The sequence below is a fragment of the Primulina huaijiensis genome, chromosome 3 (genome assembly GCF_012295235.1).
Source record: "Primulina huaijiensis isolate GDHJ02 chromosome 3, ASM1229523v2, whole genome shotgun sequence".
NCBI lineage: Eukaryota > Viridiplantae > Streptophyta > Magnoliopsida > Lamiales > Gesneriaceae > Primulina > Primulina huaijiensis.
The window spans coordinates 23,630,542-23,649,363 of NC_133308.1; the positions used below are offsets into that span (position 1 = coordinate 23,630,542).

General features: G+C 34.5%; 2 protein-coding genes and 1 long non-coding RNA gene across 8 annotated transcripts; 1 reads left to right on the forward strand and 2 right to left on the reverse strand.

Annotated features, from left to right (window-relative positions):
• Window positions 1-414: 414 nt before the first annotated feature.
• Window positions 415-2,855, reverse strand: LOC140973874 (uncharacterized). 4 transcript variants are annotated; one of them, XM_073436979.1, is made up of 6 exons: window positions 2,691-2,842; window positions 2,399-2,432; window positions 1,900-2,061; window positions 1,744-1,819; window positions 1,428-1,554; window positions 415-739 (listed from the first exon to the last, which is right to left on the reverse strand). In XM_073436979.1, the coding sequence occupies exons 3-6, from the start codon at window positions 2,011-2,013 to the stop codon at window positions 526-528; spliced, it is 531 nt and encodes a 176-aa protein (XP_073293080.1). In that variant the 5' UTR covers window positions 2,014-2,061; window positions 2,399-2,432; window positions 2,691-2,842; the 3' UTR covers window positions 415-525. The 4 variants fall into 4 exon arrangements, with proteins under 4 accessions (XP_073293080.1, XP_073293079.1, XP_073293078.1 ...); XM_073436978.1 differs by having other exon boundaries at window positions 2,364-2,432; window positions 2,691-2,841; XM_073436977.1 differs by lacking the exon at window positions 2,399-2,432 and having other exon boundaries at window positions 2,691-2,855.
• Window positions 2,856-3,840: 985 nt separating this feature from the next.
• Window positions 3,841-5,577, reverse strand: LOC140973876 (uncharacterized). The gene is made up of 2 exons (XR_012174695.1): window positions 5,368-5,577; window positions 3,841-4,106 (listed from the first exon to the last, which is right to left on the reverse strand). It is a non-coding gene; the product is annotated as an uncharacterized lncRNA (long non-coding RNA).
• Window positions 5,578-6,611: 1,034 nt separating this feature from the next.
• LOC140973877 (uncharacterized) lies at window positions 6,612-17,441 on the forward strand. Of its 3 annotated transcripts, none has more exons than XM_073436982.1 (21): window positions 6,612-6,917; window positions 7,858-7,956; window positions 8,585-8,736; window positions 9,494-9,566; window positions 10,149-10,271; window positions 10,792-10,900; window positions 11,569-11,648; window positions 11,835-11,916; window positions 12,893-13,032; window positions 13,108-13,218; window positions 13,296-13,412; window positions 13,525-13,614; window positions 13,728-13,781; window positions 13,917-13,991; window positions 14,108-14,183; window positions 14,391-14,490; window positions 15,254-15,323; window positions 15,593-15,666; window positions 16,179-16,291; window positions 16,454-16,732; window positions 16,825-17,440. In XM_073436982.1, the coding sequence occupies exons 1-21, from the start codon at window positions 6,792-6,794 to the stop codon at window positions 17,199-17,201; spliced, it is 2,520 nt and encodes an 839-aa protein (XP_073293083.1). In that variant the 5' UTR covers window positions 6,612-6,791; the 3' UTR covers window positions 17,202-17,440. The 3 variants fall into 3 exon arrangements, with proteins under 3 accessions (XP_073293083.1, XP_073293084.1, XP_073293085.1); XM_073436983.1 differs by having other exon boundaries at window positions 6,613-6,917; window positions 16,454-16,699; window positions 16,825-17,437; XM_073436984.1 differs by lacking the exon at window positions 6,612-6,917 and having other exon boundaries at window positions 8,590-8,736; window positions 16,825-17,441.
• Window positions 17,442-18,822: the final 1,381 nt, after the last annotated feature.

Below are 18,822 nucleotides of genomic sequence, written 5' to 3' on the forward strand. Positions count from 1 at the left end.
TCGATTTTTGGAAAAAATGATTTTTGAAATTTATACAGTGGTTTTTGAGCTAGATTCATGAGAGAATTTTCTCCTTCTTTATAGCTGTTAGTTTTTCCATTGTTTTGTTAATATTTGCATTAGTTTACAAGTATGAAGATTATGCATGTAAATTTATTTTTGTGTCATATTAATGGACCAAGTCGGTTACTATACATGTCTAAATTCATCTGACACAGAATGATATGAACGTCTAAGGAAAGAAGTTGAAATGAAGTTGAAATTATATTGCACACAGATCTAGTTGATTATCAAGGGAAAAAAAGCACTATATAAATTCGACTTCAAAGGATATACTTAGAAGTTGATAGCCACTCTATATTGCTCAATCCAACTCGAGGTTAAGCATGTATAGAGATAGCAAATTAAGGCAGATTTGGGGACATTGTCTCAACTTAAGATTTGGAGAGATGGTCTCAACAGAATAAAGTTACCTCGGTATTTTAAAAATATGTTACTCCTATTCTATTACAATCTGTGAACTAGCTAATAATTTTTACCAGAATCTGAATCCGAATCTGACTCAGTGTCGACACGAGATCCCATAGGATTTAGCCTGTTCGTGTTGGCTTCCAAAGGTGGAAGTCCATCGTCCCCACTAGAACTTTCAACGTCGTTTTGGGAAGTATTTGACAGCAATTGCAGCTTGGAGTCTTCTTGGGGATTGAATCTGAAAATCTGTGGCCTGCATTGGGAGGAACTACCGAGCACTAGTAAGAAAATAGTTTTATTCTCTTTCTCACAAACTCGGCCAGCAGGGGATATATGAACAAACACACACTATCTGATCAAGTTAATACTTGATAATAAGATCTTCTTGATGTTGAAATGAGTTAATAGATACAAACACCTCAATTATGCAAAAAGTATACACTTTTCTCTACAAAATCATTGTAACAAGGTCAAAAGCTGCGAATGAAATATTTGAAGCTCTGAATGACAAGTGAAAAAAATGTTTCTTCAAAGACAGAACAGAGGGTTGATCGGTTCAGATGAAAGCCCACATATCAGAATTCATGCATTTGATTACCTCAATATGATGGTAAAGAGATTAAGAACATGGACTCTTTTTTTGTACTGTGAGATTTTTCAACTTAACATGAGATAGAGAACCATGAAACAAATTTATTTCTCTCACTAATCGTTTTCTAAGTTCAAATCACAGTCTATCATTGTTGAACCATACATTTTGTATCACAAAGTAAAGAAATAAAAAAGTAATAATAAATAACTAAACAATTCTATTTCCCTTAAAAAGGGTCTGAGTTTTGTTAATGAAAAATACAGGTGGTGGGAAAGCCTTTATGCTCCACTCTTTAGGTCCATTGTAACTCTAGGAACCATGGGGTCTACAGAGAAAAAAAGATCAAGCAAAAGTGAGAACACACCATTCTGGTGATTTTTGAAGCAGACGAACTTGGTCGTGATAAAGAACTTGTGTAACGATGCCTCCCACTTTTCTACCAGATTCAGCAGCCTCTTCTCTCCCACTTTCATCAATCACAATAAAACTCCCTAGGCATAAGAAAACCAAGAAGCAATCCTCTATCATGTAAGTCATTCATGTTTGACGATAAGATAATGAACTTTTTTAAAAAAAGGATCACAGTTTGAGAAACATTACGAGGAACCTAATTTCAAGGCCCTTAAGTTAATAAGCTCTGCTGAAATTTCAGAGTTTTATCTTATTTTTGCGCATCATACCTCGTTTAAACCACATGCTTTTCTGGAACTTTGCTGGGAAGATTGCCAGTAATTTCTGCCCTTTTGCGTCCATCACCTTCCAAATTCACATATAGTTACTTCAGCATAGCAAAACCTGAAACTTAAAAAAAAATGGGTAGACAAGAAAGCAACTACCTCGATAAGATTGGATCCCCTGAGGTCCACAACTTGCATTATACTTTGACCTTGCTGCAGAGTCACCATCTCTTCCGTGACAGCTCTCTTAAGATTCTTCCTTCCTCCTCTCATTTCTTTTTGTAACTTTAACTCGACTCTCCCTTCTTCTGCAAATAGCAACTGCCCAAAACAAAAACAAGGTAAAAAACAAGCACCAAATACCCGAAACAAAAGTACCGAGCACAGTATAAAGACCCCATCTAGCAGTTGCTAATCAAGTAATGCCATCACACGGAAGCCTAAGTTACCAATACTTTTTGAAAAAGAAAACTTCAAATAATTCAGATACAATTGTAGTCGAGGTTTCAGGCTAACATAACGTTGTTTTTGTCCTGCCTCGAGTATCCTAATTATACAGCTATAAAATGATAATCAAGAGAATGAAATTTAAAAGTGAAACCAGTAAAAACAAAGGGAATTACAAAATGTTACTCAACAAGTCCAAGGGAGAGAACACCTAAAAGGATTAGGCAATTTCTCGAACACCTAGGCTGCAATACAAAAGTGGTCATGGTGATTACAAAAATATTCAACTCGAATCCTTCAAACGGAAGCAATACATCACCGAGCATTCAATTAAACTCGAATTAAACCTCAAAAGGGACAATTTTGAAAACAGAATAGGAAACATACACCCCAAATTTCAAGTCTTAGCCTAGTTCTCACGGCATATACAAGATGCTGATTTTTATTTTTATTTTAAAACTGACAATAATAAATGTTCAAATAAACAAGAAAATGAAACTTACTGATTCCCAGAAATTTCGAGTCAGTCACGATCACTATGGCACAATAATTTGAAGAGATCAAAAGTATATATAATGTTGGGACGGATGAAGGAAATTGGCTTGGTAATTTAATTCGGATCTTAGGCTTTAAAAGGACTGAAATTCAAAGGCATTATAATGTAAAAGCCGTCGTTCACGTCACTACATTTCATGTATTCAATCGATGTTGTCTTCCTTTGAAATATTATAATTTTTATTCGGAGCTAAGATAAAAAGCAAATATTTGTGTGGGACGGTCTCACGAATCGTATTTTATGACACAGATATCTTATTTGGGTCATTCATAAAAAACTATTACTTTTTATACCAAAAATATTACTTTTTATTGTGAATATTAGTAAAATTAACCCGTCTCATAGATAAAGATTCGTGAGACCACCTCACAGAAGACCTACTCCAGATGAAATATGCATAAACTATAGAGGAGTTTTGGTATCAAAACACGTGAGATGAACTAAAATCATAAAGTATTAGTTCCATGCATAAATCAATGCCTAAATTATTTTAATCCAAATTCATCAAAATTTCATATTTTTCGATTATAATTTTATTGTTAACAAATAAATAATAAATATAATTTCAAATCCATATTTTACTTATTTACGTAAGATTTAAAATGAAATAATTATTGGGTAAATTGGAAATTAATTATAATTAACATGAAACACTATATAAACGTAAGTTAAATTCATTAATTCAAATACATCATAATAACCCATAACATAACAATTTTTAAATTAATTTTGCAATACCATCTTTCGTCACTAAAAAACGTCCAAGAAATATTTAGAATCTATAACTTATTATCTGAAATTCCCAAAAATAATAAAATGTAATTAAATAGTATTTCCACGAAATTTAGTTAAAAGATCTTAAAAATTCGAAATTCTATGAAAGAAGAAAAATATAAATATGGTCCTATATTAAAATGTTTCTTAAAGAAGTTAATTTAGTTTAACCAATTTTTTTATAATAATACAAGTAATGGCCAAGGATCCCTTTGTGGTGAGGGGCTTGAGTTGGATCTTGAGTTTAGTGTAATAGTTTAGATAGAAATTCTATCGCCTGTTTTATCAAAAAAATATAACACAAGTAATGGAAGATCAGTAAATGCGAACCAACAAATAGAAGAGAGCAACAGATCTCTCCCAGCTTGTTTCTGCATTAATACCAGAAAAACAGAACAAGAAAAACAGCTTCATATGCGCTTAAAAGCGTAGAAACAAAACATTATTATTCCATCCAATGCATCCCCAAAGTCTGGAGTCAACAACATAATCGAGAAACTAGAGATAAAAGCTGGATAATTCACATCTCTCTTCACTTCTCTTCGGGGTTAGACTTCTCGAAAAATGTCTTCCTCAACCAATTGAAAGGCTGTCCAATTTGAAAAATGAAGGAAAAATCTAAATCAGGATTATTTAAGAACACGAAAATATAACACACTTAATTACCACTTCAAGAATTTTCAATATACAGAGTCCACTGAACTGTTCAAGATCATTGTATATCTCAATCCCATCTTTGGGTGACAGACAGGAAAGGAAATGTATGTAAGTGAAATAAAGTAAAAACGTGATAACAGAACTCCATAGCATACATAATAGCAAAATGTAATTTACCATGAAATTTCAAGATGCTCATAAGAAACACGTTTACAAGAATTTCAACTATAGAAGATAAATTAACCATTCTCTACAACCTAAGTAACACATGCAGGATAAAATCCATTTCTAATCAATACACGATTTCACTAAAGCCACATGCCACCTAAAGTAGAACTGGGGAAACTCCATATATTGTCATTAAAATAGTAAAATAATAATCTTTCAACTCCTGCTTTCATACTAAATTGATTTCAGATACATTAATCCCTCTTCTCCATTGTGTTCTTTACTATATTGATATGCCTACTCTGAATTTCTCATGCTTATTATGTACCTCTCCTCTTACTAATCATAGATTGCTAGCGAAATAATTCACTGATATGGATATGCAACCATTGAAAATCCAACGATGAAGCTTCGAGTACTGTCAATCATCCTCATTCAAGTAGAATATAGAGCTTGATATATAAAAAATAACAATATTTGCTCCATTGTAGCCTATGACATAAAACAGGGAGTAATTAAATGAAAATGAATATAGTTTCATTCAACCAGTCAGCTACTAGTTGTTTACACTAAACACGTCAAACTTCATTAATACAATTAAGCATACTCACAATCGGTCCCTGGTGTTACTATCAAATCCTTTTTTCCCAAGGTTATATCGAGTTGAGTTTCGAAGAATGTATTTCAAATGGGATTGATTTAGTTGCTGTTCTCCCGAGGCATAAATTCAGGGCACGGGTTTATATACATTGCAGGATAATTTTCATATCAAGATTTGATCTTCTCGTGCTAAAGCCAATTCCAAGTTTCCAACTATCAAATCCCACATGAAGACATAAATAAACCACGCAAATCACAAAAATCAGGAAATTGATAACAAAAATCAATAAACAATTTCTGGTCAAAACAGAAGATGACAATACTTCCATCCACAAAATTGACGAATCATCTAATCTTATTATAAAAAATAAAGTGGGAATTTCAGATCGATAATGAAATGGGGAATTCAGGAGAATATTGAAAACCTGGACCAAATAGAGGGCGGCCGTGCCGGTGGCGACGCCCCAGAAGGCTGCTGCCTGGACGTCAACATATTGGGGTCGTATTCCGGGGCTGAGGAACTTGAAGAGTCGGGATCCCGACGCAGCTGGGCTGGCCATGGTCGATGGAAAAAAAAACCCTAGAATTTGGCAGATTCAGCTCTGTGTATCTTCTCCGCGTATGTTTTTTTTATATATTTTTTATATTTTGACAAGTATAATTTTTTTTAATATTCTTTAAATAAAAAAAACCTAATGATATAATATAATATTGATAAAAGGAATATAAGAAGAAATCATGTGAAATAAATCGATATTGATCATATTAAAAAATTTTAAACTCAACAAAACTAATAAAATGGAAGACAACAATAACAAACGATAATATTATAAGAATTAATGATGAACGGTTACATCAGAATGACCGATACTAACAATTTATTTTATCGTTTGGTTCGTTGTATGAGACAAATAGTATGGAGATAAATAATATTTTTTAATAATATTAATAAAATATATAAAAATGATACTTAATACAATGTTTGATTTGATTGATTAATTTGATTAAATTTGAGATAATGTGATATTACCGTTTTGTCTTTTTAAAAATATTAATAAAATATTTATAATATCATTTATTAAGGATAATATTATAATTTCAATTCAATGGTTTGATTGATGTGAGATAAATGATTGATGATTTGATTGATGTAAGATAAATGATTGGTAGATGGATAAATAATATGATGTACTGAACATTATATTAAATTAGATAAATACAAATATGGATAAATAATATAGCGAACAAACGGTACCAAAATCAAATTTGATTAATTAGAATCATATTATTCTTTTTTAAACTATCTTTGTATGTGAATGGATCTCCGATCGTACGCAATCCATTATTTTATTTGGTGTCCCAAATCATGTTATATTTTATTTAAATGAGTTTCGTTTTTTAAAAAATGTGGCTCGTCTTGACGTGGTCAAAAATATTTTTAACACACACACACAATTTGTTTACATCTTATCAAACTAATTATATGATCTTACTATATTATAATAATTTTTTATATTATATTTTTTATTGTTACAATTTAAAAAATTAATAATATTTATTTTAAAATAAAAAATACTTTTGGTTTTTATTATCTTATGGGTCAATGCCCATCCATGTATTATGGGCTAACGGCCCATCGGGATCTTATTCGGGTAAATAATCCACGGTGAACAAAACTCATCATGTGGCATGGACATTGGAGCGAGCGAAGCAACTGAATGATCGATCCATCGAAGTAAATTATCACGCTCTTTCTGATCGCGTCCAGCCCCTCTGCCAAATCCCGTTTACAGTGTCGTAGATCGAGTTTCTGCATCGGTTTCCTGGATCAGGAGCCGGGACTTGAGGGATGTTTAAATTTCTGAAAGGGGTGGTCGGCGGATCCGGCACCGGCCTGAAAGATCTGCCGTACAATATCGGAGAGCCTTACTCCTCTTCCTGGGGAACTTGGGTGCACTGCCGTGGAACCTCCAAGGTTGGTATCTTTTCCATCTGGAGCTTTACTGGTCGATTCTTTTGAAGTGTCGAATTACGCTTCTTTGGTTCCAGCTTCGTGACATGTATGTTTCTGGTAGTAATAGTATCATAAGGGCAGAATTAGGATTCAGTTCGGAAGCCATTTACAAAGTTGGAGCTTGCATTTTGGGACAAATATGGGGCTAAATTTGAAATTTCAGCATCTGTGAACTACAACTAGGCTCATGATTTTTTCTCCCTTTTTTAATATGTTACTTGATACTTGGAGTAGGATCTGAAGGTTGAAAATAATGATGCGTCATTTGGTGGTTTAATCTGGTTTGGTGGTTACTCATTGCAATTGAAGGCTGCTTACTTTCTGCAATAGTTCTAGACGAATAAGTTTAGAAGATGAAGTTGGAGAAGAGAGAGGGGTCGAGTAATGGATGGGATCAGTTAGTTGCTAATATAAGCTGTATCATTATGACAATCATAAGTACATAATCCTTTTTGCTTTACAAGAAGCTTGGGACCATACATTCTCGTCACATTGATGATCTAGTGGTTTGACATGGGTGACGTGTGTACATGACATGGCATGACTGGTGGAGTGGTCGTGACGGTTATACTATCCAGCAATCATAGAAACACAATTTATGATGTGTTTTGCTGTTTGAGAGTGGATTTTAGGCCATTGTTTTTTTTTATTGATGGAAGATTATTTTTCCATACATATATTTACCATGTCGAGGTAGCGCCTTGACTCTATTAAAGGTTCCTTGCTTGTGACGGTATTTAAGGTTTTATTTATTGTGTAGTCAGGAGTCAACTTTCTTCGGTTACGTGTCTCATTGAAATTGCTTGGTACTTTCCAAATCGTGTTTCAATTGTAATCCTGATCTCGATAAAATGAAGGTCTCTAATTTTTTCCTTTTCATTTGATTGCTCTTACCAAACAGGATGATGGGACTCCTGTTTCAATTTTTTCTCTTTCCGGAAGCAATGTGAATGATGGGCATTTAACTGCTGGTCGTAACGGTGTCAAACGCCTTCGAACTGTGAGCTTCGCTTTTGCCAATCCATTTGTGAAACTATTTGTTGAAATAATTGAGCTGCTCCTTCTTTACGAGTCTGTCTTCCCTGGTTTCTAGTTGAGTCCTGAAATTTATTTGATGTGAAAAGCTATCTTGCAGTTCGATTTATTCCATGCTAGAGTGGGGTTATTAACCCAATTGTTAATCCAGGGGTCTATGTTGAGCCAATTTTTTTGGTCTATGTTAAGCCAATTTTTTTTACACGTGGGCCAACGCGTGGGACCACATGTAAAAGCTAATTTGGTTCCATGTGAGCCATTGGATTAACAGTGGGGGTAATATCTCCACTGTAGCATCGAAGCAACCCTTACAGTTCTATGTGATTAACCCGAAATGGTGAAACATCTTTTGCTTAAAGAGAACGTGTTGCTAATGCATCATAATTCTGATGAAATTAGCATGAAAATTCATGTGGCCAGATTAAATATTATTGTCAAGACATAAAACTCTGTATAGAAGATGATACGACTTCTGATTTATCTCCCTTTTCCATTTCATCATGTTTTTCATAGTTCTTGAAGAATGGTGAACAAACTTGTGCACTTGATTTCCCTATGGTTTTCTCAACTCAGAACTGTGTTTATTTCGCCAGGTCAGGCATCCAAACATTTTGTCATTTCTGCACAGTACTGAAGCAGAAACTTCTGATGGTTCTAGCACAAAGGTCACTATCTATATTGTGACCGAGCCTGTTATGCCCCTGTCGGAAAAGATCAAGGAATTGGGGTTGGAAGGCAGCCAAAGGTGTGATGTTTTTATAGTCATTTTCTTTATTGTCATTCAATCATTGAATAACACTGTTTAACATTTGGCTTGTGTTTGCTTTAATAAGTATATTTTCAATAATTTGATGCCTTGGTTCCTTAGATATTATTAATCCTACCAACAGATCGTTAGTTTGTACGACTTTGTATTTTTGTTTTTAGAGTCATATATAGTAGTTTAAATGACGCCATATCGACATGTCATCTTTTGTAAAATTTTGTTGTGAGCATGCCTCACGCAAGCCCAAGCCCACCAAGCAACACAGATGTGACCACGTGTCAATGACGCACGCATGGGAAATTCAAAACAGCACCTGCCGAGGAGTTTTAAAGTTTAAGTGCTCTTAATTGTTATCCTTAGGTTTTGTCTGTTATTTGATTTGTGTTATCTCTAGGATTGGTTGTTATCAAGATAGGGCTTTGGTTGTATTTAACGACATTCTATTGGATGAATAAACTTAAGTTGAATTTATTCTAAAAATCGTGTGCATGGATCATGAGGTTCTTTATAACGAGCCTCTATGTTCATTCAATTACCATCAATAGCTAGAAGTGGGAGAAAAATTCCAAAGAACAAAGGCAAACATAAGCTCTCCGATCTGGACGAATTCATAGTTAATAGACCTTTAACTCTATCCCAAACTAGAACTCGTGGCAGATTTCTCTAGCTTCCTCAGATTTATCTTCCTGTTTGCCGTGTTTCAATATTTCTAATGTTTTCTTGCTTCTTGTGTCAGCAATGAATACTTTGCTTGGGGACTTCATCGGATAGCTAAAGCTGTGAGCTTTTTAAATAATGATTGTAAATTGGTATGCAACTTATATCTAGTTTCAGCTTTTTCCTCTGTAATAATATGAGCTTTTTAATTAATCATTGTAAATTGGTTTGCATCTATATCTAGTTTCAGCAGTTTCCTCTGTAATAACATTTCCATCTGGGGAGAACCTGCATGTGATCATTTTCTGGTTGCATGGCTTGAGTTCTGCAATCTAGCTATAATTGCTGTGATTATGTCTTTTATTTGATGATATTTATTTATATATAAAAAAAGTCTTCAATAACTTGGCAGCCTGTTTCTTGATGGTGAATATGGAAAAGGACTTGATATGAGCTTTGAAACGAGTAATGTATTAAATTTGTAGTCATAAAATGTTCACGCTTCTATGTGATTGTGTTGTGAGTTGATGAAATGTCTAATGAAATGCTAGATATGTTCATGTGATATTGTGACTCTATATGCATATAAATTAAGTGGATCTCCGCTATCATTGTGTATGAGTATCTGTATAATACAAAATTTCGTTTGGTCAATGCACTCCCTCGGTTTTACCGAATTCCTGCTTTTAGATATATATGCAAAGGATTATGTCTTTGGTGTTATCCTATTGCAGGTTCATGGTAACGTTTGCATGGCTAGTGTTGTCGTCACTCAAACTTTGGACTGGAAACTCCACGCATTTGATGTTCTATCTGAATTTGATGGGAATAATGAAGCTGCTACTGGACCAATGCTGGTAAGTTATCAGTTTGAGCCCATCTTTTTCACAGTTCTTCACATTGTACTTTTGGAGAAACCAGGTTTTAGCTTCCCAGTACAAGGGAAAACAAAGTTCTTGTTATGTGTCTTAAACTTAAAATAATGCGACCTCATTTACACCCTTATCTGACTATGTGAAGATTATTTCCAATATGTTTCTTAATTTGGTGTGTTGGGATAAAGCTAAAATAGTAAAATATCAGATTGTAACACGAGTGAGAAAAATCCTGCCAATAGAATCTTATCTTAAGTTAAAATGCTTGAAAACATATAATTTTTGAAAAAGTTTATGCTTTTAAAAATTTTATTCTCTCTCTGAGGGAATATCTATTTCGAACTGAACCAGGTAACATTTTATAAGATCTTGTATATGGCATACTTATGTTCTAATTCAACTTTCGTTTTATTGCCACTTAAAATACGTTGATTGTTTTCAGCTTAAATACATTGGGATGGATCTGCTTTCATTTCATCAACTTTGACATTTTTTGACACAGCAATATGAATGGCTTATTGGTTCACAATACAAGTCTATGGAGTTGGCGAAATCTGACTGGGCAGCTATAAGAAAGTCTCCACCATGGGCTATTGATTCTTGGGGCTTAGGTAAGTGTGCATTTGATTGTTCAACATCTGATAAGATGTTTAGTTAATTATTTACCTAGCAAACTTTGAGATTGATCTAATTTACATTTCGGTGGATGGAAAGCTGAAGCAGTTTTCTTCTTGAGAATTTAGGTTCGTGACTCATTTTTGTGTATGGCAAAAGCAGCCTGTGTTAATTTAATATAATTTGAGGTTAGATGGACTTTTAATATTCTTTTCTTCTTTCTCTGCTGGATAAATAGAATAAAGGCTGCTATCCTCTTACTTCGCTGTGAGATCCTTTTTGTGATGAAATTCTTGAAATTAATACAACACAGATAATATTTGAAAAACAAAGTTTTGAGTAGAAAACCACCTATATTTTTGCATCCACTAATGGCGTGGGAAAACAAAATAGTATCTTAGGTTGATGAAAACCATGTGTACCTTGTAGAATGTTTTTCTGGTTGATAAGCGTCTCCATTACAAATGCCTTGTTGCATATTTTTTTAACGTAGCTTTTTAATGGAAGGATGATTACTTTTGGAATGGATGTCGGAATATTATTTTTCTTTTGAGTTACTTTTCCTTTTGATTTTTTATTTCTTTCAAAATTTGAAATAAAAAACATGACATCCTTTATCCCAAGATTTTCCTTTTTATTTTTATTTTTGATGCTGCAATGATAGGCTGTCTGATTTATGAACTATTCTCGGGCACTAAGTTGAGTAAAACAGAGGAGTTGCGGAATACTGCTAGCATACCTAAGGTGCAACATACTTGTTTATGCTTTTTTAACTTATCAGGAGTACCAGTTGGTGTTCAGAATTTTATCTTTATTCTAGGATTGTGTAATTATTATGCAATCCTAATTTTTTTGGTTCAGTGATTTCTTCTACTTTCATTAGATATGATAATTGGTTAACTCTTGAAATTCTATATTGGACTGTCTCAGTCTCTACTTACAGATTATCAGCGTCTTTTGAGTTCTATGCCCTCTCGCAGGTTGAATTCGTCAAAGCTTCTGGAAAATGGTGGTATGTTTTTCTTCTGATATTTCAGTAAATTTGGTTGCATTATTTTACAATTTTTCTATGTAGAATGGACGGTAACTAACATAACTTGACATTTCCTGATAGAATTCTTTGTAACTTCATATTACCGTATAATATTGTTACACCTTTACATTGTCTGTTAGAATTTTATTTCTTAAATATTTTCTCTGAACAACTGCTGCTTCGATATTGAGTGCATGAGCATTGTTATGTAGTTTATAATTAAATAATCATGGTATGGGTTACCATGGTTATACATATTAGTCATCTAATATGATTTGTTACAATTTGAATGTATTCGATCACTCTATGACAAGATGTCACTATTTTTCTGTGACTATTTCCTCTTTCCTCAAGAAGGGTTTCATTTATCTTTGCACTTCAACTTATGTGAAGTTTTTTTTTTTTTTGGCAAATTAAAGACGGTGTATGTTTAGTTCTAACTATTCCTTCTCCAGTTAGCACAATCATCACTTGCATTTACATTTGCTCTTTAAGATTGAAGACAATATGCCGATGCCAATTCCACTCTTATTTGCTTTTGTCTGCGAAATTGATGTGTGCTTGTCAAAGGTTTGCAAAACTAGGCTAAAATTTCATCTGGAGAAATAGATATCAAGCATTCTTCTGTCGTTTGTTTCTCTAAACTTGTGGAACAAGTCGATCAATGATGTTTGGGTTTTGTTGATCTATGATTCACTCCCATGCTCCGTGTTATTGAATTTCTAAGACTACAGACACGAGAACAATCGTTAAGGTTTGCTTTGCATTTGCTAGAAAAACAAAAGAAAATTCTTTGATGGAATTGTAACGGCGTTGTTTTTTCCTTAAAGATTTGTGGTTCGATTTTTATTGACACGAAGATAATATATTTTGACTGCTGGTTCAAGACTATGAGTAACCTTGTTTTGGGACAACTTTTTTAATGTATTTAAATTTTCTTGTTATGTATTGGCAGAATATTTTGAAAACAAGTTGGTGGAGACCATACAGTTTATGGAAATTCTTAACTTGAAGGACAGTGTAGAAAAAGACAACTTTTTCCGTAAGCTTCCAAATCTTGCCGAGCAGCTGCCTCGCCAAATAGTGCTGAAAAAGGTGGGTGTTTATGAAGTTCCATGTTCTGTTGTTTAATTTTTACAACTGAATTTACTAAAGCTTTACTTTTTTTAGTTGCTTCCATTACTAGCGTCCTCCATGGAATTTGGTTCAGCTGCTGCACCTGCATTGACTGCATTGTTGAAACTGGGTTCTTGGCTTTCAACAGAAGAATATAGTCATAAGGCAACTATCTTTTGTACCTTTATTGCAATCTTTCATATTGCTTATTCTTGTAGTTAAACTTGGTTTGTTGTTTGCAGATATTGCCTACAGTTGTCAAACTTTTTGCATCTAATGATCGGGCTATGCGAGTTGGTCTTCTTCAGCAGATCGATCAGTATGGTGAGGCCTTATCTGCTCAAATTGTTGACGAACAAGTATGAACAAGTCTCATAATCATGATAAATACTCATTGTTAAATCTCCCCTCTGTTTGATGCACAAATAAATCGGCATGGAGTGATAAAGAAAAAAATATGTTTTATTGCAGGTTTACCCTCACGTGGCTAATGGATTTTCTGACACATCAGCTTTTCTAAGAGAGTTGACCCTGAAATCTATGCTTGTCTTGGCTCCCAAGGTAAGTGCACTTTGTCTTTCATATCATTGACAGTTAAGGGATGCACAAGCTGATGGTCAAGCCAAAACTATCTGAATTATTCTTGAATTTTTCCTCGCTCAACCTTTCCACAGCTCTCTCAGCGCACTATATCAGGATCGTTGCTAAAGTTTCTTTCAAAGCTACAGGTATGCGCTTATGCTTTCTGAATACAAGTCTCTTAGTCGAATTTGACATAATTTTTCCAAACTTTTACGTCTATGGCCTCCTTTGTTGTTTTTAGTGTTCAACGAATTTGTTATTCTACTTTATTACTGGTGTAGGTTGATGAAGAACCAGCAATCAGAACAAATACAACTATATTACTCGGAAATATTGCGAGTCACCTGAATGAAGGGGTCAGTGTCAAATGGTTCTTATACATTCTGACCTTCCAGATGTTTCTGCACTTATATCGTTTAATACTAAATATTTGGTTCCAATATTAACAACTTAAGTATTTATTGTATTGCAGACAAGGAAAAGAGTTCTGATAAATGCATTTACAGTTCGAGCCTTGCGTGATACATTTTCTCCTGCTCGAGGGGCAGGTAAAGCTTTACTCTTTTTCTTGACCCCTCATAGATGGAAGACTTTAGTGTCCGGGTTGGTTTTTCCACCATATAATCTTTTACCCAAAGAGGATGTATAAAGAAAGTTTTTGTACCTCAATTAGTCAAAATGAATTCTCTATCCTTTCCAGGTTCCCCTCGCCCCACCTCTCATCTCTCCTATATTGTCACTTTCTTTTGTGTCAGGTATTATGGCTTTATCAGCCACTAGTTCTTACTATGATGTCAATGAGATTGCAACTCGAATTTTACCAAATGTTGTTGTCCTGACCATAGATCCTGACAGGTATTAATTTAAATTGATTGTCTGGTTAGAGTATTAATTTCTCCCTTCATCTTTATTTTGTTGTTTCTGTGTTCTTAAGAATGTCCCAATGAGCTGATCTTTAATTAATTGACACTGGATGTCGCCTTTATACAAGTCTTTTCATTTCATTTTTGAAAGTTTTGGTAGGTTGACCTTGAATATGCTTCATGAGATTGAGCTCCATGTAGAAAATTTTTGGTTTTGGGGAAGCGTTGATACTGAATTAAATAGAAAGGTTGATATTGCACTGATTACTGTAAATATTTCATTTTACACTTCTCAAGATAATACAGTTGAATTGCGCGACATCAAATTGTAGGAAACCACATCATCTTTCAATCTTTGCAAAAAATTTCAGGAGAACCGATGTTCTTAGTTTCACATCACTGGCTATGCCCGAAAATATGTATGAATATATAAGATCTTTTCTTGTGGTATACTTCTTACTTTAAAATTATGCCAGCTATATGGGTGTTCTTGTATATATTGCATTTTGTTTAGGCATATTGACTTTAATGCGCGATGAAAGTGTCTGTCTTATTTTCTTCTGTTTCCTTCTCTCCATATTCTAACCTCTTCTTATCCCCGTGATTTTCTGTGTTCTACCCTTGACGACTCATTATAATTAATATATGTTTATATCTTTACTTAACGCGCATTTGATGCCTTTTGTCATGGGATGCTCATCTTATTAGACTTTTTCATAATTTTTCATCTTTTATTACTCCTCTGTTGGGCACAGTGATGTTCGATCAAAGGCATTCCAGGCTGTTGAACAGTTTTTGCAATTAGTGAAACAATACCATCAGAAGGTGTGCACCTGATTGCTTTGGTTTTACTTCCTGCATATTGGTAAAAGGATATGAAATTAATGCTAAAGCTCACAAAACTCTGAAGAACAGTGTGATTCATGACTTAATCAAGATAGGGAGAAAGATAAAGACTTGACTGCAAAATAGTGCATGCTATTTACGTTTGTTTTCTGCTGTCACAATGGATTGGATGCTAAATTACTGACTATTCCTTCCTCTCTCTTTTCTCTTCTGATTTGAGGATTAATGGTATCTTTTGGTTCCTCTAGACAAGCACCAGAGACACCACAGGTTCATCAGATGCAGGAATTTCGTCAATACCTGGAAATGCTGGTTTACTTGGGTATGTTGAGTTGAGTCTATATCCTTTTTGGAGTTTTATGAGCCACAGAGCCTAATATATTTTTCATCATCTTTTTTGTTTTATCCACTTGAAATTCATGTTATAATATCTGTAAAGAATGTAGTACTTAGTACGTGGTTGGAAATCCTTAATATTCTTGATGGGGTTTCCTTGTAGATAGGATGACTTTTGTGGTAAAAATAATTTGTATTTTGACTTGTGTAAAAAATTGTATTGGAGAGAGAACTTGAGGATGATTGGATTTCAAATGAAGAGTGATATACTCTCGGGCAATTTTTGAGGTGAACACTTTTTGTCGCCTGTTTGTTCTTTTATCTGCCCCCTTTTAATGGCTCTATGGCTGCTAAATGTATTCTACGCCTTCTTTTTTTTTTTTGTCATCACTAAATGAAACTGCGGAATCTAATATTTTTGAACTAAATGTCTACTCTTTTCATCATCAAAGATATTTGCCTTCACTGTTGGTATCAGTTTTACGGATTTTGATGCAGATGGGCTATGAGCTCTTTGACTCTTAAAGGCAAACCTTCTGAACAGAATACCCTTGCTTCATCGGACACAAAAAATGCAGCTCTTACTTCATCAATTTCCAATTCCAGCCCTGGTGCACATTCTACCTCCTTTTTCCGTTATACCTCTTTTTTTGGGGATAATTGACTTATCCTTCAAGGATACGCCTCTAATTAGTTGTTGTTCTTCCCTTGTCTGCACTTACTTGCCTGTTGACCAGTAACACTGCACTGACGTTTATATTTTGATGCCACAGTGATGGATACAGCAAATGTAACATCGGTCCGTGTCAATTCCCATTCTGACTTAGCTGAATTCACGGACCATCCTCCACCCGCATCCCCTACATCGACTGATGAGTGGGGTGAACTCGAAAACGGCATTGGTGAAGACAAAGATGGTTGGGATGATATTGAGCCGTTGGAGGAATCGAAACCATCTTCAGTTCTTTCAAGCATCCAAGCTGCTCAAAAACGTCCCGTCTCACAGCCAAAACCTCGAGGTAATACTTCCAAAGAGGATGCCTTGAAAAAATGTACTTGAACCCATATTATCACATAATGATGCACAGTAGTGCGTGAAAAATCACTCTAGATTTACTTCTAACCTGATGCAATGTCGGTTCAGTTCCAAGCTCAAGACCGAAGAGCACGTTAAAGACAAGCAACGCTGATGACGACGACGATGATGATGGTGATGCTTGGGGTTCTGTAGCGCAGCCTGCTCCAAAATCTACATCAAAACCTCTGAACTCGAAATCCAGCAAAGTTGATGATGATGATGATCCGTGGGGCGCTATTGCTGCCCCAGTTCCTAAAACATCTTCCAAGCCTTTGAATCTGAAATCTAGTGGATCTGTTGATGATGACCTCTGGGCATCCATCGCAGCTCCTCCACCAACCACCGGGCTGAAGTCTTTGTCATCCGGGCGAGGTAGGGGAGCCAAACCAGCTGCTCCTAAATTGGGTGCTCAGAGGATAAACAGAACCTCATCGGGGATGTAATTTTAGGTACAAGAGCACCGATTTTTGGCTCTGTACATTTGTTCCCCATTAATCAGGGGATTTGTAGTTCCTTTTTAGTGGCAGCTAAATTTTTTATATATTTAATGTAAGAAGTCCATACTTTCTCTGTAGTAGTAGTATTTCTTCTGTGAACAAAAGCCTTTTTCCCCCTATTTTGTAAAAAAATTTATCCATTCGTTGTAAACTATTATTTTTTGGTTTGAGTTGCAGCAATTCCTTTACTGAGCTTTAAAATTTGTTTAGCTATCAACACACGAACACCGGTGAAACATATTCTGTATAGTGTAATCATTCATTACAGGAATAATTATTGATTACCACTAACAAAAAAATTTAGTGGTTTATACACATAATTAAGTAATACAACGATCTAAACTATCTGAATTATGATTTATACATTATTAGGATGTAAACGAGTTCAGAAGAAAAATATCAGGCTCGAGCACAGCTCGACCTCGATTCGAGCTTCTATTATGAGATTCGAGCTCGGCTCGTTTTAAAATTATTAAGTTTGCGAATAGCTCAAGCTTAGTTCGTTAAGCTCGTTTGTCATGGTTAATTAGTTTGACTCGATATCGGCTCGTTAAGCTGACTTGTTTTCTAGCTCGTTAAACAAGCTCAATATTAGCTGGTTAAGATATAATTTAAGGCGTATATTTCTCATTTTATAGTATTTTAATTCTTATCTTTCACTCAAATATTGATGTAGGACAATGCAAGTTGTCTTCCAATGCTTGAGTTATCGGACACTCACAGCCTAACAAACTAGTCGAGCTCCAGCAACAGACTCAAAAGCTTATAAGCCGAATATCCTTAAGCTCGAGCTCGTCTTGATAAAAATTTTGATCTCTAAATGGAGTTCGATAAGATTAACAAACGATCTCGAATGAACTTTTTATCAAGTCGGGTTTTGAATAACTAGCGAACAACTTGATTCGTTTACATCCTTATACATCATCACAAAATTTAGTTTCCTTAAGCCTGCCTGAATTATGCTTCATCATGATCATAAAAATTTGTTTTCTTTAAGCCTTATAAGACATCGATGATAGTGATATAAACAAACTGAATTGAGTCGAATATGGAATTCTTTAATATCGAATTTGACTCGAGTTATATATATTCACGCTTGATTCAAAGCTTGAATAGTTTAAAATTCTTTGTCGGAACATGTTCGTGAGATATTTAAACTATTATTCGAAAATAAATATGAAGATGCCGAGCTTGAGTTAGAGTCTAAATATGAGGTACATTGATGCAAGTTGAGTTTGAGTTGATAGAAAGCTTTATATTCGAGCTCAAGCTTCAGCTAAATTTAGGTTACATAGATTTCCAAGATCGATTGATTTTTGAGTAACTTGAGAACATAAGAAACTTTATTTTCTTTAAGCTATATCGTCTACTGATAAAAATACCATTTAATATAAAATATAATAGAGATGATATATGATAAAATAGGAATTTAAATTATCTTTAAAAAATAAATGTAATAAACGAAATTTAAACCAAACTCGAGTTGAACTCTTGTCGAGCCAATAAGCGAACTTTTCGGTAAGCTTAATATCTAAGAGTAGGTCTCTTGTGAGACGGTCTCACGAAT

Excerpts from the sequence above, each read along its gene's own strand:
- LOC140973874 (XM_073436977.1), bottom strand. The coding sequence starts at position 2,013 with ATGAGAGGAGGAAGGAAGAATCTTAAGAGAGCTGTCACGGAAGAGATG. Across the intron at positions 1,820-1,899 it reads GGGGATCCAATCTTATCGAG|GTGATGGACGCAAAAGGGCA; the intron begins GTAGTTGCTTTC and ends TGAATTTGGAAG. Across the intron at positions 740-1,427 it reads CTTCAAAAATCACCAGAATG|TTCCTCCCAATGCAGGCCAC; the intron begins GTGTGTTCTCAC and ends AGTGCTCGGTAG.
- LOC140973877 (XM_073436982.1), top strand. The coding sequence starts at position 6,792 with ATGTTTAAATTTCTGAAAGGGGTGGTCGGCGGATCCGGCACCGGCCTG. Across the intron at positions 11,917-12,892 it reads AAAGCTTCTGGAAAATGGTG|AATATTTTGAAAACAAGTTG; the intron begins GTATGTTTTTCT and ends ATGTATTGGCAG. Across the intron at positions 13,615-13,727 it reads TGCTTGTCTTGGCTCCCAAG|CTCTCTCAGCGCACTATATC; the intron begins GTAAGTGCACTT and ends ACCTTTCCACAG.